The sequence below is a fragment of the Geospiza fortis genome, unplaced genomic scaffold (assembly GCF_000277835.1).
Source record: "Geospiza fortis unplaced genomic scaffold, GeoFor_1.0 scaffold54, whole genome shotgun sequence".
NCBI lineage: Eukaryota > Metazoa > Chordata > Aves > Passeriformes > Thraupidae > Geospiza > Geospiza fortis.
Window position 1 is genome coordinate 14,515,941 of NW_005054301.1, and position 19,203 is coordinate 14,535,143.

The 19,203-nt window shown below is 33.5% G+C and overlaps 1 protein-coding gene across 1 annotated transcript in view; it reads left to right on the forward strand.

The window, feature by feature from the left end:
• The window catches only part of RYR3 (ryanodine receptor 3), a 194,011-nt gene that overhangs the window by 152,897 nt on the left and 21,911 nt on the right, over positions 1 to 19,203 (forward strand). The window contains exons 71-89 of the mRNA XM_005417515.3: positions 2,270 to 2,440; positions 2,896 to 2,955; positions 4,104 to 4,235; positions 5,071 to 5,183; positions 9,134 to 9,230; positions 10,757 to 10,866; positions 11,679 to 11,730; positions 12,447 to 12,497; positions 12,787 to 12,886; positions 13,094 to 13,173; positions 13,533 to 13,609; positions 15,296 to 15,369; positions 15,612 to 15,629; positions 16,120 to 16,200; positions 16,589 to 16,677; positions 17,055 to 17,183; positions 17,514 to 17,618; positions 18,575 to 18,656; positions 19,002 to 19,203. The exon at positions 19,002 to 19,203 is cut by the window's right edge and continues 1,045 nt beyond it. Coding sequence (XP_005417572.1) covers positions 2,270 to 2,440; positions 2,896 to 2,955; positions 4,104 to 4,235; positions 5,071 to 5,183; positions 9,134 to 9,230; positions 10,757 to 10,866; positions 11,679 to 11,730; positions 12,447 to 12,497; positions 12,787 to 12,886; positions 13,094 to 13,173; positions 13,533 to 13,609; positions 15,296 to 15,369; positions 15,612 to 15,629; positions 16,120 to 16,200; positions 16,589 to 16,677; positions 17,055 to 17,183; positions 17,514 to 17,618; positions 18,575 to 18,656; positions 19,002 to 19,203 — 1,823 coding nt within the window. The remainder of the gene's footprint in view (positions 1 to 2,269; positions 2,441 to 2,895; positions 2,956 to 4,103; positions 4,236 to 5,070; positions 5,184 to 9,133; positions 9,231 to 10,756; positions 10,867 to 11,678; positions 11,731 to 12,446; positions 12,498 to 12,786; positions 12,887 to 13,093; positions 13,174 to 13,532; positions 13,610 to 15,295; positions 15,370 to 15,611; positions 15,630 to 16,119; positions 16,201 to 16,588; positions 16,678 to 17,054; positions 17,184 to 17,513; positions 17,619 to 18,574; positions 18,657 to 19,001) is intronic.

Consider the following 19,203-nt stretch of genomic DNA (forward strand, 5'->3'; position numbering starts at 1 on the left):
TACCCTGTGTGCTGAGAAGCACACATGATGCTGTGAAGAGCTCTTAATCAATTAAACTAGAGACATGAGTTTAAAAGGGAAAAGCTCTGTTAAACTAATAACCTGATTTCATGCTTTGCTATTGTCAAACTTCTCCAGGTATACAGAGTAGGATTTAACGACTGCCCTCATAGTAATCTCAAAGAACAGAAGCTCAAAGGGGGATGGAAATTAAAAAAATATTATATCTATAATCTTAACCAGTTTTAGCTATTTTTTAGTGTAAATAAATTATTTCTTCCTTTTCATTGTGTATTTAGTTATTATTAATCTACTAAAGAATCTGTAATTGGTTTTTGGCATATGGATTTTTTTCAGAAATATCCATTTGTGTGTTTAAATTCTCAAACAAGTAAGGCTATTGCACACTTTTAGGCAACCAAATTATATCATTCCTCCTGTTGAGGTCCTTTTAGCACAGTTAATTATTTAGGCAAAATATATCTGATTTAATGCTCTTTACATAGGCAATGCAGGTATTGTGTGTACATAGGTGCATATTAGAACTGAAAGAGACAAAATTCCATTGTCATTTAGGTTTCAGTCTGTGACTCTATTTATACATTTAGCAGCTGGAGAAGTGAATTCACAGGCAGCAGAATTTATGGCAAAGGCAGAATGGATCTTCTTTTCATGTTTTGAAATTCTCCAGTTTTAAGGTTCACAATCTTATTAATTTCATATGAACATAAAGCAAATTGGATGTGCAAAATGTCCACTGGCATAAAAGATGCAGAAACCAGTATCCCTCCCATTCCTTTTTTTCCTTTTAAAAATATATCTACTATGTATTTGATTATTCCTTATTTAAGATGCATAGTGACGCCACTGGAGTACAGTGATACATTGTGGGATTTGTTTGTCTGCTGTCAATGTAGAGTACAAATAATTTCATTATTAAAGCCATTGCATCACTATTCCTAAGGCACTTTGAAAAGCAAAGCTTTGAGGCAAAGTACTCTACTGCAATTGTTAGTTCCTTAAGAAAGGAAGCCACATCCATTGCGTGTTCCCTCACACTTGCAAAATACTTAACACAAGCTCTGTAGAGGGAGATTTCCCATCTAGAAGATGGAATTTGCCAAAATTTATCACCAAATAGAATATGTATAGTTGCTTTTTTACTTCCAGTGATTACTGTGATAATAGTGAGGCATTAATTGGGAAATAATAAATTGCAATGGATTCTGCCGTATCCTTATGTGGAACTACACAATCTATTATTAGAACAGTAAATCCTAATTGATGAAAGGGAAAGGATGTGGAGGGTTAAATGAAAGCATTTGTAATTTTGTAGTGTTGTACAAGCCTGGAGGCCTAGTCCTGAAATCTTATCTTAAGCAAAACTCCCCTTGAGTATAAGTAGGAGTTTAATCTGGGTACAGAATTCAGAACTGGGCTGTTTGATGTTGTTGCTGTTTACTGTGTGTTCATTAAATATACGGGTCTGTTTGAAAGATTTTAGTTCTGTCTCATAAAGGAAAAGTTGGATGTGAAATATGTTGTACAGTGTCTGTCATAAGAAGATAGGGCAAATTTTGTTCTGTTGTACTGTTTACTGCTGTCTCTTTTGTTTTCCTTTTCCTATTAATGATGATATCCAAAGATACAAAATTCTAAATTTTTTGTCCCAAATTTATTCATATTATCCAAAGCCAAAGGGCAGCACTTTACCAGAGGCACTAATTAATTGGCATTTTATAACATTGAATCAAAGCCTTTTAAATAACACTGTTTTTCAGATGAGACAAGTCAGGCAATATTCATTCATTCAGACCCTGGATAACTATCTTTATATAAATCTCTTACAAAAAGGTAAACATCCTAAATTTGTTTCTGTAACATTGGACAAATAATAGTGTCCCCTGAGAATGATTCAGCTCCTAATTTTAGGATTGTTTCTGATTTGAAAGGTAAGATCCAGAAAGTATTGTCAAAATCATATGTATGAATGCACACAACACAAAAGTGTGTGACTCCTATTACCACATTACTGTTACTGCATTTTCTGCACTGGTGCATATCAAAATTATTCCTTTACATTTTTTGACCAAGCCTATACACCCTTCCTCTAGTGAAGCATTTTTAATTATTTGTACTACATCAGGAACATAGTTTCCTTGGACCATAAGGGGAAGAGCATGTTGGAGAAGAATGTGATCAGAAAATTAAAGTAATTTTTCTTTTTTTCTTTTCTTTTCCCCCTTTTAATTTTTTTTTAAACTTATAGTCTGGAGGACAAGATCAAGAGAGGAAGAAATCAAAACGTAGAGGAGATTTGTACTCCATACAAACATCCTTGATTGTGGCTGCACTTAAAAAGATGCTTCCTATTGGTTTGAATATGTGCACTCCTGGAGACCAAGAGCTCATCTCTTTGGCTAAGACTAGATACAGCCATGTAAGTGTGTGCTTTTAATAGTTTTTAGTGCAAAAATAAGCAGAACTTTCTAAAATTAATTTTGAAGCATAGAAATCTAAGCAGTCAATATAATTAAATATCTGTATGTACTATAAGCAATTATAGCTGCTAATTATTGTGCTTTTTTTTTTAAAAAAAGTGTATATAGAGGTGCCATATTTCCCTGTTATTTTCCATTTGTATACCACATGCAGTTTTATATAATCATGCTCTTTTGCACCAAATACTGAACTACAATTAGTTAGCTTTAATTCCCTTCAAAGTTTAACCCTTGTTTTATGGTTAAATTAAGCCTTTGCCCCTTCTGACATCTTACATACTTTGAAAGCAAAAGAGATTACATTTCAATATGGAATATAAGCAGTTCTATGTTGTAAAAGTTCTTGTGAAATGAATCATAGTCTGAACTGAAAAATACTTCTACCTTTCTGCAGAGGGACACAGATGAGGAAGTCAAAGAGCACCTACGCAACAACTTACACTTGCAGGAAAAGGTAATATAGAAAAATCTGTCTTAGATGCCAATGTGCACTTTCAAAACACTGAAGGTGCAACCGTTTTTTTGGTTTTTTGGTTTTTTGTAATACATTTTAAAGTATTCTAAAAAAAGCTATTGGAAAGGTTTCAATTTTAAAGTTATTCTTCCTGATATTTCATTGCAATAAGTGCCTTATTTGTAGCTTTGTTTGGTGTAGTCAAGTTTCTGGAAGATCTATCAGAATGGGACAAGTGTGAAGAATTGAGATACTGATAGTCTTAAAGCTCTAATTACTTAGAATCAACTTGATCCAAGAAGAAAATAAAACTGAAACTCAACTACTTCAGCTTTTCTGCTTGAATCTAGCTTTCAATAATGATTAAATTAGATATTTCTAAAAATAGATACATTTTAAAGTGATATATATAAAATAAAATATGTATAAAATATAATAAAATACAAAAAGCTTGTGTCATTTTAGCACTTGTGAGTTTCACAAGTACTTTTATATTCCTACAACTCATATGCTGAATACACTGTCAAAAGTAATACCAATATGGAGTCCTCATCAATCTGTAAATTAAGAATAATTCAGATCATTGCCTACAGTGTTTGAACACAATAAGAGTACCTCACTTATCTGTCATGGAAGTTGACTGTCTATTTGCTATAAATTTGTGATTGCATACATTAAAATGAACATAAGAAGTACTTTAATGCGGTTTTCCTATTTCTGTCTTGCAAGGAAAAAAAAAAAAAAGAAAAAACCAAAAACTTTGGCCATAAATCTTCACCTACTGAAATTCTGGCTGTCTTTTCCAGACTCCAAACAGCTTTACAGTCTCTGCAAATTAAACTCAATCCCAGTACTAAATCTGCTTCCTTACTTTTAATGGAGTTAAGAGGAATAAATAAGTTGTAAGGTACTATATATGGTTTCATGAAGTAAAAATACAGAACCTTGCTTAATAATTGAATTGCCCAATAATATATAGAATCAATGCCATTTTTTTGAGGAGCTAGCAGATGTTAATTTGCTCTGAAAGGGGACAGAAATTGGGGATATTTATAAGCTTCTTTATTATACTATGGGAGTAGAAGTGGTATCGGTCAAATTCAGTGTCTTCATTCAGCAGCTTACAAATGAAATATGTTGGGTTTCAGTCTGATGATCCAGCTGTGAAATGGCAGCTAAATCTGTACAAAGACATTTTAAAGAGTGATGGACCTACTGACCCTGAGAAAAATGTGGAACGTGTGCAGAGGATATCAGCTGCTCTGTATCATCTGGAGCAGGTAAAAAGCCAAATGTCTATACTGCGTTTATTTTTGAAAAACAGATTTTTCCTTGCAGAGATTATTTCAGGTACAGTGACTGTTAGCATTAAAGTGTCCAGATAAAACTTAGGGTTTTGTACATGTGTGCATGCAAGTACCCATGCACATACAGATGTGCATATATGAAAGTTTTCAATGTAATCTGTTGAAGTGCCTCCATTTAGCTGCAGGGAAAACTCAGGATATATTTCTGCAAAACTGCATGAACAGTCATGTGATGAATAGCACATAAATTATCCCCATGCTGTAGCTGAAAACCATTTTGATTTTAGGAAGAGGTGTTTGCTTGTGCACTTATTTTTAATATACTGAGTTTAGCCTGTCTCCTATTTCTGCATCATAGGATGCTCTAGCAACTTTTGAGTTGCTTGCCTGTTCATCCAGTTGATGGAATTCAAATAAAGGAACTTGTGCTTTTACTACATAAAGTTAATCTGTTCCATTCACAAATGATATAGCATGGAAATACCTTCACATGAACAACTGAATATGCATTGTTAGAAACAGACAAAATAACAACTTTTGAAATTTACCAAGTAGTCCCACACGAGGTATTCTAACATCTTGAATATTCTTGTCTGAATAAATAGAGAGATTTCTATATAGAAGGTTCCCAGTATTTTTCCTTATTAATAAAAAAAATAAAGCCCCAGAAGAACATTCTTTTTCAAATGAGGCAGAGCATTGGTAACATTTCCTACTTGCTAACTAGCTAACCACTAGCTGCATAGAAAAATTTTTGATGAAAGTTGAAAGTTTTCCATTGCATATAATAGAAGATATTTTCCCATAGGTTGAACAACCACTGAGATCAAAAAAAGCTGTTTGGCACAAACTTCTGTCAAAACAACGCAAAAGGGCTGTTGTTGCATGTTTCAGAATGGCACCATTATACAACCTGCCAAGGTAAGTGGCTGAAAGGTTTATTACTTCATAACTTTTGCTTACATTGTTTACTGAGTCCAAACACTGCTTGTGTGTTTACCTAGGTGTATGTTGATTGTTAGGTGTATGTAATTTTAAGAGACAAGAATTGATTAGTCATCAGCTAATTCCTCACAGGAGCAAAATAGTCATCTCATGGCAAATAACCTGAGTGGGAAAACACCATAAGAGTTACATTTTTCATTTTTGTCAGTTATTCTGTATAGTTCCTCAACTTATCTGTGAAAACCATTCAGATGTTGCTGTTTCTGTCCATTTTTGTCTCTGATTTGTTGCTCTTTTTATTCTTTATTCTCCTGTGTTTTGTCTTTTTTTTCCTCTTTTTTTATTTTTTGTTAATTTTGTATGGCTCTTCCTCTCCGTTTGCATGAACACTTCATGCTCTGTAGCTTGTCTGGGCCAGTCTTCCACTACTACGTCAGAATGTTATATGAAATAAAGTGACTTTTGGGACAGTGCAGTGCAGAGAGCACTGCACAATGATATTTTAGATTTCTATGTTACTCTGCTTCTTATTCCAGTTGAATGTAGATACCACAAAGTCCAAAATAAAATGCATCCTGCGCCTGGATCCATCTACTGCTTTCAGCAGAGTAATAAGATGATACATAACTGGAGTAACTTCCTTTACTCTGTTTCTTCTCAAAAAATCTGAGTTTTATTCAGATAGAAGTTAAGCACATGTTTAATTACATTTGCTTCTCTTCTTCTGCAATTTTTCACTTTTTGTGTTTAATATTATTATTGAAAGATTTTTGGCAAAGTCTTTGATTGAAGGGTTATGTTGGATTTTAAAATCTGTTTATTAAAGCAACTTTACACACTTGCTGTAAAGGTCTTTAGCTGAAGGTCTGCAGCTGTGCCACTAACACACTGGAGGAATATTAGTTTCGCACAGGACAAATAAAAAGCCAGTTTATACCATAAAAAGCACACAACCTTCACAACCTTCCTTTACAAAAATGAGTAGTTCTAGATTACAGTAACTTCTCCAAGTTATTATGCTACCACCAGGCCATCTTTAAAGAACCATAAAATGGAGACTATTAAATACAACATAAAAAACCACCCAGTATCAATCCTCACATCTTCAAGAGCTGTGTTTGGCAAAACAAGAGGAAGTGGTATGAAGAAATACCATTTCAGTACAACCTTTTTGTGAGCAAGGTTTTTTTTCACAACCATATTCTGTGATTGTAAATTCTTAAAATGTTTAGAATAAATGCATGACCACGCAAATGTTAAAAGGGCTCCTCCTTTTTTGCCTTACAAAGCACCCACTTTTATTTTTTATATTTGAGGTTGATGGAACGCTTGCCAAGAGGCAAAGTGGGTTATGAATCCTTAAATTCTTGACTTTTTAATTTTTAATAAAATATGGAATGATACCATATTAAAATTGAACATTTATATGTCTGTAATTTTTTTAAAAATGTTTTTGTGTTAAAAACTTTCCTCAAGCTTTTTGTTCTCAAACTTTTGGTAGATTTTGTGGACCAGTTTACTCCTAATTTAAATATGAATATGAGGCAAATCTACCCTGCTATTTCATTTTGTAGTTGCTAAAAATGAACCCTCATAAAACGATTTTGACAATTAATGGTGTTCTCTGTACTTCAAAACAAACAAGAGTGAAAACACAGTTTAAACTTAAAATCTTAAAGTCGTGGAAAAGTTTGGGTTGGAATGGACCTTTAAAGGTCATCTATCCTGATCCTGCTGCCATGAGCAAACTTCTGGGTATGTTGCTCAGCTGACAGGTTCAAACCAAAGTTTTAAAGTTCACTAGCTTATAGTCACTTTAGATAAATCATAGGATCCTGACAGGAAAATAAGGCTATCACACTATTATAACAGTCTCCATCATCTAAATTGACAGTGTTGCTCAGACGTGCCTGAACTCTAGGGAGATTATTTCAAGTGGGGTATGATTTGTTCTAGGAGCTATTTAAATCTCTTTGAGCCAGAGTTTAAAATGCAGCCCTCTATCTTGTCTATTTCTTCATTTTAGTTGCAGCTTTGTATTGGGAATGTTAGTTCTTTGATGCTAGAATCAATTAATTTAAAGTGCAGTAAACAAATATTATGCTATTAACCTTTCCTTTATCCTAGAAAAGATAAATCTTCAGTAAATAATAAGCTTACTCTTTTGAAAATTTTCCAGATATTTAGGTGGCTTTCAGTATAGTTTAATTTTAATCTCAGATCTTAAGATAATTTTCTGCAAAACTCACTCTAATGCCTATCAATTTTTAGGAATTTCAGTAAGATACTTCAGAAATGGACATGTCTATTGATATGAAAGTGTTTGTCAAATCACTGAAAAATTACTTTAACTTCTGCCACAAATATTCTAGGAAATCCTTTTGATGAAAAGTCCCTGTAGATACAAAACAAATAGCTACATTAAAAAAAATATTTTTCAATGAATTAAACATCAGTTAAGTTAGGAAGTAGTAATTCTTCATGCTCTCTGTTTATTGAATGTGCATGGCTTTGAAAAAGTGTGTTATGTGATAAGTGTTTTCTCTGAGACGTGTCTGTGTTTGATGTTTCAAGGAAATTAATTTGAAAAAACTTTGTCTTATTGTCTGTCATCTGTATATGCACATAGATACAGCAAAGTTGTACATGGCAATTTTTCAAGCAGAGTTTACGATACATTCTATCTGACTACTTTATTGAATTTAACTTGTGCCTTTCTTCAATGAAAACCTATATGCTTTTCTTCAGACACAAAATTAGCAATTTCTTCCTGAGCACCTTTCAACGTGTTTGGCTGGAAAAAGTACATGAAAAAACTCAGTATGACAGGCTTATACTCAAGTTAACGGTAATGTAACTTGTGGAGAGCCTCTTGCTTATGCGCCCACTTCTTCCTTCCCAGCCATGATTTGATATTATCATAAAAACATGAATTTGTACAATTTTCAGAGGGGATTCTGATTGGTCAGTTTTCAAAATTTTATAATAAAACAACACCAGTGTCAGCAAGTGAGCCTAAAGTGTTGACTCAACAGCTATTCCATTATAAAATACTGATTTGTGTGCACATTGTATTTAAAAGGTATTTAATGGTGTATATGCAGTGCATTTTTATAGCTTTTTTGGTGGCAACTGATAAAAGTAAATGAAAAGGCTGCATGGAACAGCCTTTCTAGCTTCATATAGTGCAGCTCAGAAAAAAATTTTTCCCCAAAATAATATGAAGACAGATTTATTTTGCTATTATTATGTGTAGTCTTATTGCCATGAGTTTATTTTCTGTGGAAAGTTAAATTAACGAATAGTATACAGTAGTAATTAATATGACTTAGAGTTTTCTAAAATTGGTCATTTCATAGAGAAGGTTTTCTGTATTTCTAATGCAACTTCTTTGAGGACACGCTAATACTGCCCTGATTTAGAACTGGAAGACAAGAAGCTGAGATTAGGCTTCTTTCTGTGGAAGAAGGCAATGATTGTCTGTAGATACTATGCTGGAAAGCCCTTGATAGTTATTTTGGTGTTGATGGCCAGTGTCTGCTGTCTTGATGTTCTAAATCTAGTAATTTGGATTTACACCTTGTAGATGTATACCCGACTCACTCATTCTCAGTCTGTTCAAGTGTGTGTTTTTCTCATGCTTGCATTAAGGTATCAGTCTTGCAGTTTCATGTATAATTTATTTTAGGCCTCTCTTAGCCTTCAAAATAAAAAGTAATGTATACATATGTGTATAAAAACAGTAAGAATGTTCAAAAGTACCTGCAGGTTTGTCACTAAATGTTAGTTATGTTTTGCATTTTGTTTCACTGACCAATCAGAGGATCAGAATTGTACAAATATGTATCCTTACTAACCATTAACCATCTGAGCTGTTATACTCTGTTCCGTTACCCCTCTTGATCTCACTTTCACAACCCCCCCAGGCACCGTTCTATTAACCTCTTCCTCAATGGCTATCAGAACTTTTGGATAGAAACAGAGGAATATTCATTTGAGGAGAAACTAGTTCAGGATTTGGCTGTAAGTACTGACATAACTGGGCATATATTTCAATGCCCACTTCAGTGTGTATTCTATGTATCTATTATAAAATATATTTAATTTTTGTGTACTGTATGCGTAAACTTATAAAATATTAATCCTTATGCTTCAGAGCATAAGGTCATTTTGTGCTGTGGTCAAAAAGACATTGTCCTTTGATGCACACTGAAGTGCATTAAGGTGATCTATGCCTTGGGAAGAGAAATGGATTAGATGAACAGTCAGACTGTTCTTGTCATTATGGTAGTTTCTATGTTTGTATATATTGTTTTATGGGGTGTTTTTAAAGCTTGATACTATTGATCCTTTTCCCTTTTAAATTTTTTTATGCATAATTAATGTTAACATTTTCAGCTTTGATACAAATTATTTTTGCTGTTCTCCTTTTTGATGCATCATAAGGATAAGTTAATATATGCAGCCATATTCAGCAAAAATGCAGTTTACCTGTGTACTTGATAAAAGTGATTGGTAAACTTTCGGATTTTGGTAGTGAACATTGGCTCAGAATGCCTACTACTCTTTCTCTTCCCTCTGTGTAGTTAACTGGTCAAAAATACCTCCAAGGAGCTTATGTCCACAGTCTGTAGACACCATGAAAGTTAATATACAGCTTCATGGATCACATGAAGATGCATCAGGAAGTGCTTCAGTGTTAATAGAAGCAGTCATGTTGTGCTTCTTAAAGAGTCATTATATCTGATATTGTAGAGACATAGAATGCTCTGGGTTGGAAGGGACCATAGAGATCATCTAGTTCCAACCCCCTGCCCTGGGTAGGGACATTCTTCACATGCTCTGGACAATTACATGGTCAGTCTGTTTGACTTTGTTTCTTCCTGCTAAAGGAAAGAATGAGGTCATTAATCAAAGCAGTGCCTGCAATTCTTTCAGATTTCCTAGAGAATTGAACTTCTATAATTAAAATAATTACTGTAATTACAATAAATCGACAATAACTAGTAACTGTACAAAGGTGTGATAACACAAGTAAGGTAAGGATAATAATCTGATATTTGGCCAGCTCTATGTTATATTTTTAACTGCCAAAAATGTTTGAAGTTTACAATAATGAAAATGATATATGAAAAGATTGTGGCTAGTGCTAGTCTAAATATGATGTATCTGATGATGTTATTAAAAATTATTCCAGTATCTACTACAAAATAATTGAGCTAGAACTTCCTTTCAGTTCAGCTGGAGATGCATGATTTCTCTTTAGTAAGGCTTCCCCAAGATTTCGCCATTCTCATTCTCAATACCTTGCAAATGAGAAAATTCTAAAGTTACAAAAACAATGAATAAAAACCATATACTCTTATCTCTTCAGAATCAAACAGGCACATAATTGCAGGTTATACTGTAAACTCCTGAAAAAGATTAATACAGGCAGTTAATGTAAATTGGATAGAATAAAATTACTGAAATCCTTTCCTAAGCTTAATTACTGATTTTTTTTTTCTTGCTTATGAAGCTTAACTTTTATATTCTAAATCTTGAGACAGACATCTCCAAAAAAAGATGAAGAGGAAGAAGAAGAGACTGAGAAAAACCATCCTGATCCACTTCATCAGATTATCCTCTATTTTAGTCGCAGTGCTCTTACAGAGAGAAGGTAAAAGAGCTGTGTGGAAAAGCCCATTGAGTAAAAGCACACAGTAACTGAACTTTTAGTAACATTACCAAATGGATTTAACACAAGTGTAGTTCATTATTGTACATGGTAAAAACCTTTTTCCCTCTTAGTTTCATTAGAGTTTTCCTGTATTTAAACTGAGTATAACCTTTACAATGAGATAAATATTGACTATTTTTGACATTTTAAAAGCTTTTAAATACCCAATGTAAAAATGATTGAGCATGACTTCTCCTGGAAACATGAATTCTACAGAAACTGCAGGTTTAATCAGAGTACCTTGCCCTGATCTCTCCTGGTAATTAATAGATGTGTGTTCTTGGTTTTGATATTCATTACATTTCACTCAGTAAGTCAGAAAAGGTTTTGTTGATGTTTATGAATCTCATTGCCAGCTTCTGTTTTGACTTCAGATTGTTGATTAGAATGATTAGATTTTTATGAATATTCCAGAGTTTCATATACTTTTTCTGTATGACTAATAAAATCTTGCCATCTAACACTTATAATTATTCTAATTTATACTTCCATATTACTTTTCTGCACCTTCAACAGCCAATGATGACCCAAAATGACTAAGTCGAATGCACAAATATATCTTTAAATTGTTTGAGTAAAAACTTAGAGATTTGGATTTAGATAAGAGAAGTCCTTCATGACACAGTTTTCAAGATTAATAGCTTTTCAAGTAGACTACTTTAATAAAATACCTTTTAATAAAAAAGGTAGGCATATGAATTCTTTATATTACTATATCGTAAAATAATTAAAAATATTTTTACTCTTCACAGCAATCTAGGACATGATCCTCTATATATTGCCTATTCTGCCATGATGGCAAAAGTGAGTACATAATTTCAAGCTCCATCCCTCACTGCATTTAGGTACTTCCCATTGATTTTAGATGTTTCTTAAATCTTTTCTTTCTGTTTCTTACATGGACTGCTTGATAATAACTTCTGTATTATTAATGAAGCAAATGCAGTTCAGAATTTTACATATATGTATAATGAGAAATTTCCTATGTTAAAGCAATACTTTAACATTTCGGTAGGTGCAGTCCTGTTCCTTTCACTTGACACTTTTTTTTCATATGATTAACTCCTGAGCAGTTTAAACCCATTAGTTATCTTCATTCTATGGGTAATCATTTTTGGGTTAATACTTGAAGTTTGTGAAAGATAGGTCAGTTTTTTGCAACATATTGATTACAGCTGACTTGTGATGAGAGCTTGACTGTGAAGAGAAGTATCATGGATATAGAGATATGGCACCCTGTAACTGCAGGCTATATTACATATATTACATATAGCCTGTAGTTAACAGGATGTGTATGTAGCTGGATGAATACCCTGAAATACTCACACGTTAGGGAATATCACCTTCTTAGTGCAGATAAGCACAAATATTTGCAATTAAATGTTTTTAAAATCTTCTTAATACCTTCAGTAATTGCTTGAAAAAATTATTTGGCAATTTTGTAGAAATAGTATAGCAAAAGTAGGCATTATGTTTCTTAATAAGCAAAATCTTGTGATTTCTGTTTTTAACATCAAAAGAGCTGTCAGGAAGAAGAAGAGGGAGACGAAGATAAAGAAAAGACATTTGAGGTGAGAGTTTAAATACCATTTCTTTCTCATCATCTAATGTGGAAGTACTTTAAATATGTCCAGTGGAATAAATGCAAAAATAGCATAACACATTGTGTGTTGAACACAGCGAGCTGGTTTACTAGGTTATTCACATTAAAGAAAAATGGGGTGTTTTGAAGCTTTGGAGTCAAACAACCCATGGATTTTGGAGGCAGATGGTCTTCAACAACTTCAGATTTCTCATCTTCCTATTTTTCCTGGATCCATTCCAATCTGTAGTCTGTTCTCATTTTGTTCCCAAACCCAGGAGAAAGAAATGGAAAAGCAGAGAACTCTCTATCAGCAAGCTCGCTTGCATGATCGTGGAGCTGCTGAGATGGTCCTTCAGATGATCAGTGCAAGCAAAGGTAATGCTCTGTGGTGTCTTTGAAGTATTCACAGGTGTGTTATGTCATTGTACTTATCATGTAAACATCATAAACAGCTTCTATACAACACTTAATGAGGCAAAATAAATGTCAGTAACAACTGCACTAAGTAAAAGTTCGAGACTGCATTTCTGATTGAAGAGCTCATAACTACAAGTTTTAAGGAGTGCATCCTTGTTTTGACAGGTCATACAGGACCCATGGTTGTTGAAACACTGAAACTTGGTATTGCTATTCTAAATGGTGGAAACACCATAGTTCAACAGGTAATGCATTTCCAACTACTGCAAGTCTTGCTTGCATAAATGAGGCAAGCAATTTTGACAATTTTAGTGTCCTGTTTTTTTAAATTGATGTACTTAATTTTAAGCCAAACAGTGAAGAAATGTCAGTGTATTTTTAGTGCAAGAGCAATTATATTTTTTTTGCCAGTGATTTGCATTTCAAGGAACTAATTCAGGAACATTTGAATTCATATAATTTCAGTATCATTAATTATAAGGCTACTTATTACCTTTACTATTTTATTTTAGTTTATAAATACTATTAATACTTAATTGCTAGTTATTTTTATTGTATGTTTTTAATGTTGTATTTTTTCCCTTCAAAAATATACAACATTTAGAAAATGCTAGACTACCTGAAGGAGAAAAAGGATGCTGGATTTTTTCAAAGCCTCTCTGGCTTGATGCAGTCCTGCAGGTAAAACCTTAAGTTCCATTCTTACAGGTTCTGTTTTATTCATATTCACTGGCTTATTGCTCAGTGCAGGTGGATGCATTAGATTCAAATTACAGGAGTCACAGGTTGCAGAACTCTTGTGGGAAAGTTTTGTGAATCACAGGAACAGCCTGTTAATCTTTTAGAGTATTCTTCCAAAGGAGAAAATAAAGCAAAAGACTGCACATGCCTTTGAAGACTTAGTTTGAAGAGACAGAAAAGTAAAATATAATGGCTCCTTTACTGATCCCAGATGCCTCAAGGTTTTTGTCCAGTAGGTTCCAAGGATGGAGAAGAGCCACCACTAAGGGAGAGACAGGCCAGTGGAGCTTTACTAAGATCTCAGTTTCTGCACATTTCTGGCAAGTTGCATAATCGCTGTCTCTTGTGAATCCTCTGCATTTGTATCAGCTTTGTTGGAGTTGGCATGTGACCAGTGAGACTCTAGTAGTCCATTCCCTTGATAAAACTGTTCAAATTAGTTGGGGTAAAGGACTCCCTTGCAGAAGATAAAATTTCTGGTGTTTTTGATTACACTTATAGTAGACGACCTCCATTTTTCAGCCTTTTAAAGAACTAGAAGCTCTCTGAAGGAGTAGACTGGGAATTAGAAGTGGAGGAGCTGTATGAATAGAGGATAAAATGTGGAAGGAATTGTGACCTGCATTGCAGAAATTATTGTTGAATAGTTGCAGCCTAATTAAATAATATCTGCCTTGTCATTTTTTCATTTATGTAGAACATTTTAGCAGGGATTTGCTCAAACAGGCCCTGCTGTCATATTATTACCAATTGTGTATATGTATTATTCAGGAATTCATTAAAAGAGGTAAATTATTATAATTGATAAAATTACTTGAACAGATAAGAAATTATAAGAAAATAAAATGATGCTTTAAGAAATGCTTTTGGTTTTAATCATGTCACTAGATTGAATTTGTGACTGCATTTCTATTTAACTGAACTAAAATTAGATAATGATAGAATTTTATTGGAGGGTTTGAATGAAAGTATTCTAACTGGGTGGTGAGAAGAATCATGATTTGCTATTCCATGTGCTGAGCTATGCCAAGTTAACAAAATAAAATAAAATTCAGATATCAGTGTCTTTTGACCTTGGAAGAGATGGAACCTCTGATTACATTTCTTTCTTGTACACATAGAATCAGAAATTCAATACATTTTCTGAATAATATAACCATGTTATATTACAATATAGTAATATTCTGTAATAATATATACAGAAACAACATAGTAAAAGTCATTGTGACACCCTAGTGGAAAACAGTGTGAGAGAGAAACAATGGCAGTGTTCTCCTTTAGCGGTAGGTTTAAATCAATATATAGAGTAATATTTCAGGCTCCTTTTCCACTCCTCATTTGTACCTGAAACCGTGAATGTCATTATCAGGAGTGAAGTTAGGTAAGTGGTGAGACACGACCTGAGACTCATTTCTTGTCAGAATTGGATGCTAGACCCTTAGTTTCATCAAAAGCTCATTTATTTAATAAGAGTATTAAATAAAATATGAGGCAATGCATGTCATAGTGGGTCAAGAGAAGTAGTTGAAGGCCTCTAGAAATTTTGTAGATTAAAATGATTTTCCATTGTTTACTATAGTCCTTTTTCCTGTTTGTGCTGTTGTTTTTCTTTTCTTTAAATACAAGTGTTCTTGACTTGAATGCATTTGAGAGACAGAATAAAGCGGAAGGCCTGGGAATGGTCACTGAAGAAGGAACTCGTAAGTAGAATGAAATTGATTCCAGTAGTGCTTCAAACATTATTTGTTCTTCCTTCTTTAACTTGAACTGTTGTTTACTGTGGCTTGAGGTTTCTGTTGTTAAACTTACTATAAGTAACTCTAGGCTCTGGGTCTGAATATGCTTTTTTCTTTACAATATCTTTAGCAATAATTTTTAAGAAAAATATTGTAACTTCCAATATTCTTATCTTGTATTCTTGTTATTTTTCTTTGATCCACAGTCATCGTTCGTGAGCGTGGTATGTTTGGGTTTACAGTTTTTGATACTATTGTTGCAAAAGTGTGTTGCAAATACAGAGAGAAATCTCTCATTGCATCTTCTCAGATATCTTTAGGTTTAGCTTTATGGTCTGCAGCAGGTTGTGTGTTTAGCTTGGATGAAGAGTTTGATGCTTATTAAAGAAGTGTCACTCATATTTAAGGCATGATTTTAGTTATGACTAACAATTTACTTATTAGATATATATCCTGTTGCCTTTTTTTTTTTTCAAATTAGTGTTGTTTTTTTAACCATGGATGCATTGGAGTGCTAAATACTTTGGCTCTGCTTTTTCTGTCTCAGTTTTTCTTTTCATTATTATCAGTCTGTTTCTTTTAAATTGCTTTAACGCTTTTAAATACTGGTTCTTTTATTAAAATTCCACATTAAAAGGTTACTGTAGTATTATGTGTTCTGCATAATTAATCATAACAATTGTCACATAATCATTGTATTTATATATTTTGAAGGTGAAAAAGTCTTGCAGCATGATGAATTTACTCGAGATCTGTTTAGATTTTTGCAACTTCTCTGTGAAGGGCATAACAATGGTAAGAGAACTGAATTAATTTTGTAGAAAATGTGTGATGAGTCTGTTCCTGAACAGAGTGCAATAGAACCAATGTTTTCCTCTAATGCATTAAGTTTCCTGAGGGGAAACTGGCATGACAACAATTTGAATTGCAGAATTCAATTTGATTTTTTAAGTCTTAATTTAGTTTTGGTGTTTAGCATATTACTAGTAAAGCCTGTTCCAAGTCACCTGGATAACAATTGTCCAGTTATATATACACTGGGTCTAAAGTTGAATTTCTACAACATAAGCATCTGTATCCAACAAGATATTTAAAAAGAAGGCATTCCCCATGAAAATAGAAAAATAATGTTGTATTTTTTTCCTTTGTATACTAACCAAGCACAAATCACTTCTTATTTCAGATTTTCAAAATTACTTACGTACCCAGATGGGCAACACCACAACAGTGAATATTATCATTAGTACTGTTGACTATCTCTTGCGTCTTCAGGTGAGGAAAAAACAGATGAAAATGGAGTATAACATATTGGCTTTTCTTCACTTCTTTAGATTCACATTTTATTGGAATCAAACATGAAAATTCTCTCTAAAGGGATAGCTAAAATGAAGAATTTTTTTTTCATATCTTTTTTCCTTTGAAAACAGATGATATTTCAGAATTTTGTGTGCTATCAGACGCTTGATAATGGATTTCATTGTTCACTTCTGAAGAGAGTGAAAAATATTATTGTAATGAGAAATAGATTGACAAAGATATGCCAGATTTCATCTGAATTACTGATTAAGGTTTTGGTGATACAAATGCAGGCAGTAAATACTGCATTAGAGAATTCAAACCTAGAAAATGTAACATTGTTTTTTTCTTAGGAATCCATCAGTGACTTCTATTGGTACTATTCAGGAAAGGATGTCATTGATGAATCAGGACAACGTAACTTTTCTAAAGCTTTGGCTGTCACCAAACAAATATTCAATTCTCTTACAGAATATATCCAGGTAAACAGAATGTGTTTCTCAAGGTACTAACAGAGAAGTTCCACGCTCACACAGCATGATCATGTTTTTTCACCAATTTGTAAATGCTTTGCACTTACTTTTTTGAAATTTTGATAAAGTTACATGAAATCACTGGACCATTGTAAAGTGAGAACTAAAACATGCAAACAGGTATGTATTTAACAGGATACAATTTGGTATTTGTGCACTAGATACCCAGAGATCTTGGAAAACGTTCTCATGTAGCTTCATGACTGCCTGAAACTTCTTTTTGATTTGTTTTGGTTTATTTGACATGAATAGAAAATATGTTTTTCTTAATTTTTTTAGGGTCCTTGCATAGGTAATCAACAGAGTCTGGCTCATAGTAGGCTGTGGGATGCAGTTGTTGGCTTTCTTCATGTGTTTGCCAATATGCAAATGAAACTTTCACAGGTATTTTCAACATTAACTGTCACTGTGCACTCACCTTCACTAAAACCAAACTTGACATTTACGGCTCAATTATACCTTTCTGATAAGAAACGTGGCAGTTTGGTCCCTTTCTCCCTCTTGCCAAAACTGGAGGATCTGTCAGAGAAGAAACACCATTAAAAGCACTGAACATAAACGGGTCAAGAGAAAAGCCAAGAAAGACCCAAACAGGGAGGGAGTGTGATATCTGGTCAACTTATCCAGTTAATTAACCAAAGACACAGAGCATGGGGGCACAGGCAGTGTTCATTTCACTGTACAGAGCACAGTCCCACTCCACAGCATCAGGATTCTGTGTTCTTCTGTGACTTCTGCTTAATATCCATGCACTCAAGCTCTGCACTGAATGCAACAGTGCAGAGAGTAATTTCCCTTCTCATTCAGTGTCTCTGCTATCCTCTGACTTACAGGATTTCTTCCCACCCTATAGAAGTATATCAGAATTTGAGAATACTATTTAGGGCGTTAATGTCAAACACAAATCTACATTAGACTTACCATGTTCTGTAATTAAACTAACCAGTTCTAGTCCTCTTTGAGTGGTAATGCATTATGCCATTGAACATTGCCAGTGAAGTGAAAAAGGATGGATTTCTTCTGACAGATACTTTCAGATCTGTGTAGCAACCAATATTTTTTGTTTGTTTCTGCTGTCCCTTACCTGCACTTTGGTACTCCTTAATGCTTTATTAAAGCTTAAGTTTATGGTGTTGATACCTCTGCTGCAGTAAGTAAGTTGCATGTTGTATTAGACTTCTGATAGCAATTACAATACAATGACAATGAAATGTTGCTGAATAATGTGAATGAAATTTAGCTGATTATCTTTAATACCATTTCTCTCTAAATTTATTTAGTTTACCAAATAAATACAAATTAAAAACAATCTTACAGTCCCTTTTTTTGTTTTTTAATAGGACTCTGCTCAGATTGAATTGCTTAAGGAGCTGCTAGATCTACTAAAGGATATGGTAGTGATGCTCTTGTCTCTACTTGAAGGTTGGACCTGTTCTGCTTTTTGGTCAAATATGATTATCTCCCTTTCCTATTATAAAGCATTATTCTCACTTCCTAGTGTAAAGAACAACTATTATGTTCATCTTTCTAAACTGCTTTTTAATTGCCTTTATTTAATCTTTGGGGGAAAAGACATTCTTCATATTTATTTAAGAATTATTCTGGAATATATGTAGTCCCGAAATAGCTGGCTGCTAGAGAAAAGCATGTTGGAAGAAAAAATACTAATATTTAAGAACATTTTTGTTCTGTTTTCAGCAGAAATATGAAATATCATTATTTAAAATGTAGCTGTCAAATAACTTTCTATTATAACACACTACTTAGGTAACGTTGTAAATGGAACTATTGGAAAACAAATGGTGGACACGCTTGTAGAATCGTCTAGCAATGTAGAAATGATTTTGAAGTTCTTTGACATGTTCCTGAAGTTAAAAGATCTGACTAATTCAGATGCTTTCAAAGAGTATGATCCAGATGGTAAAGGAATAATTTCCAAGAAGGAATTTCAGAAATCAATGGAGGCTCA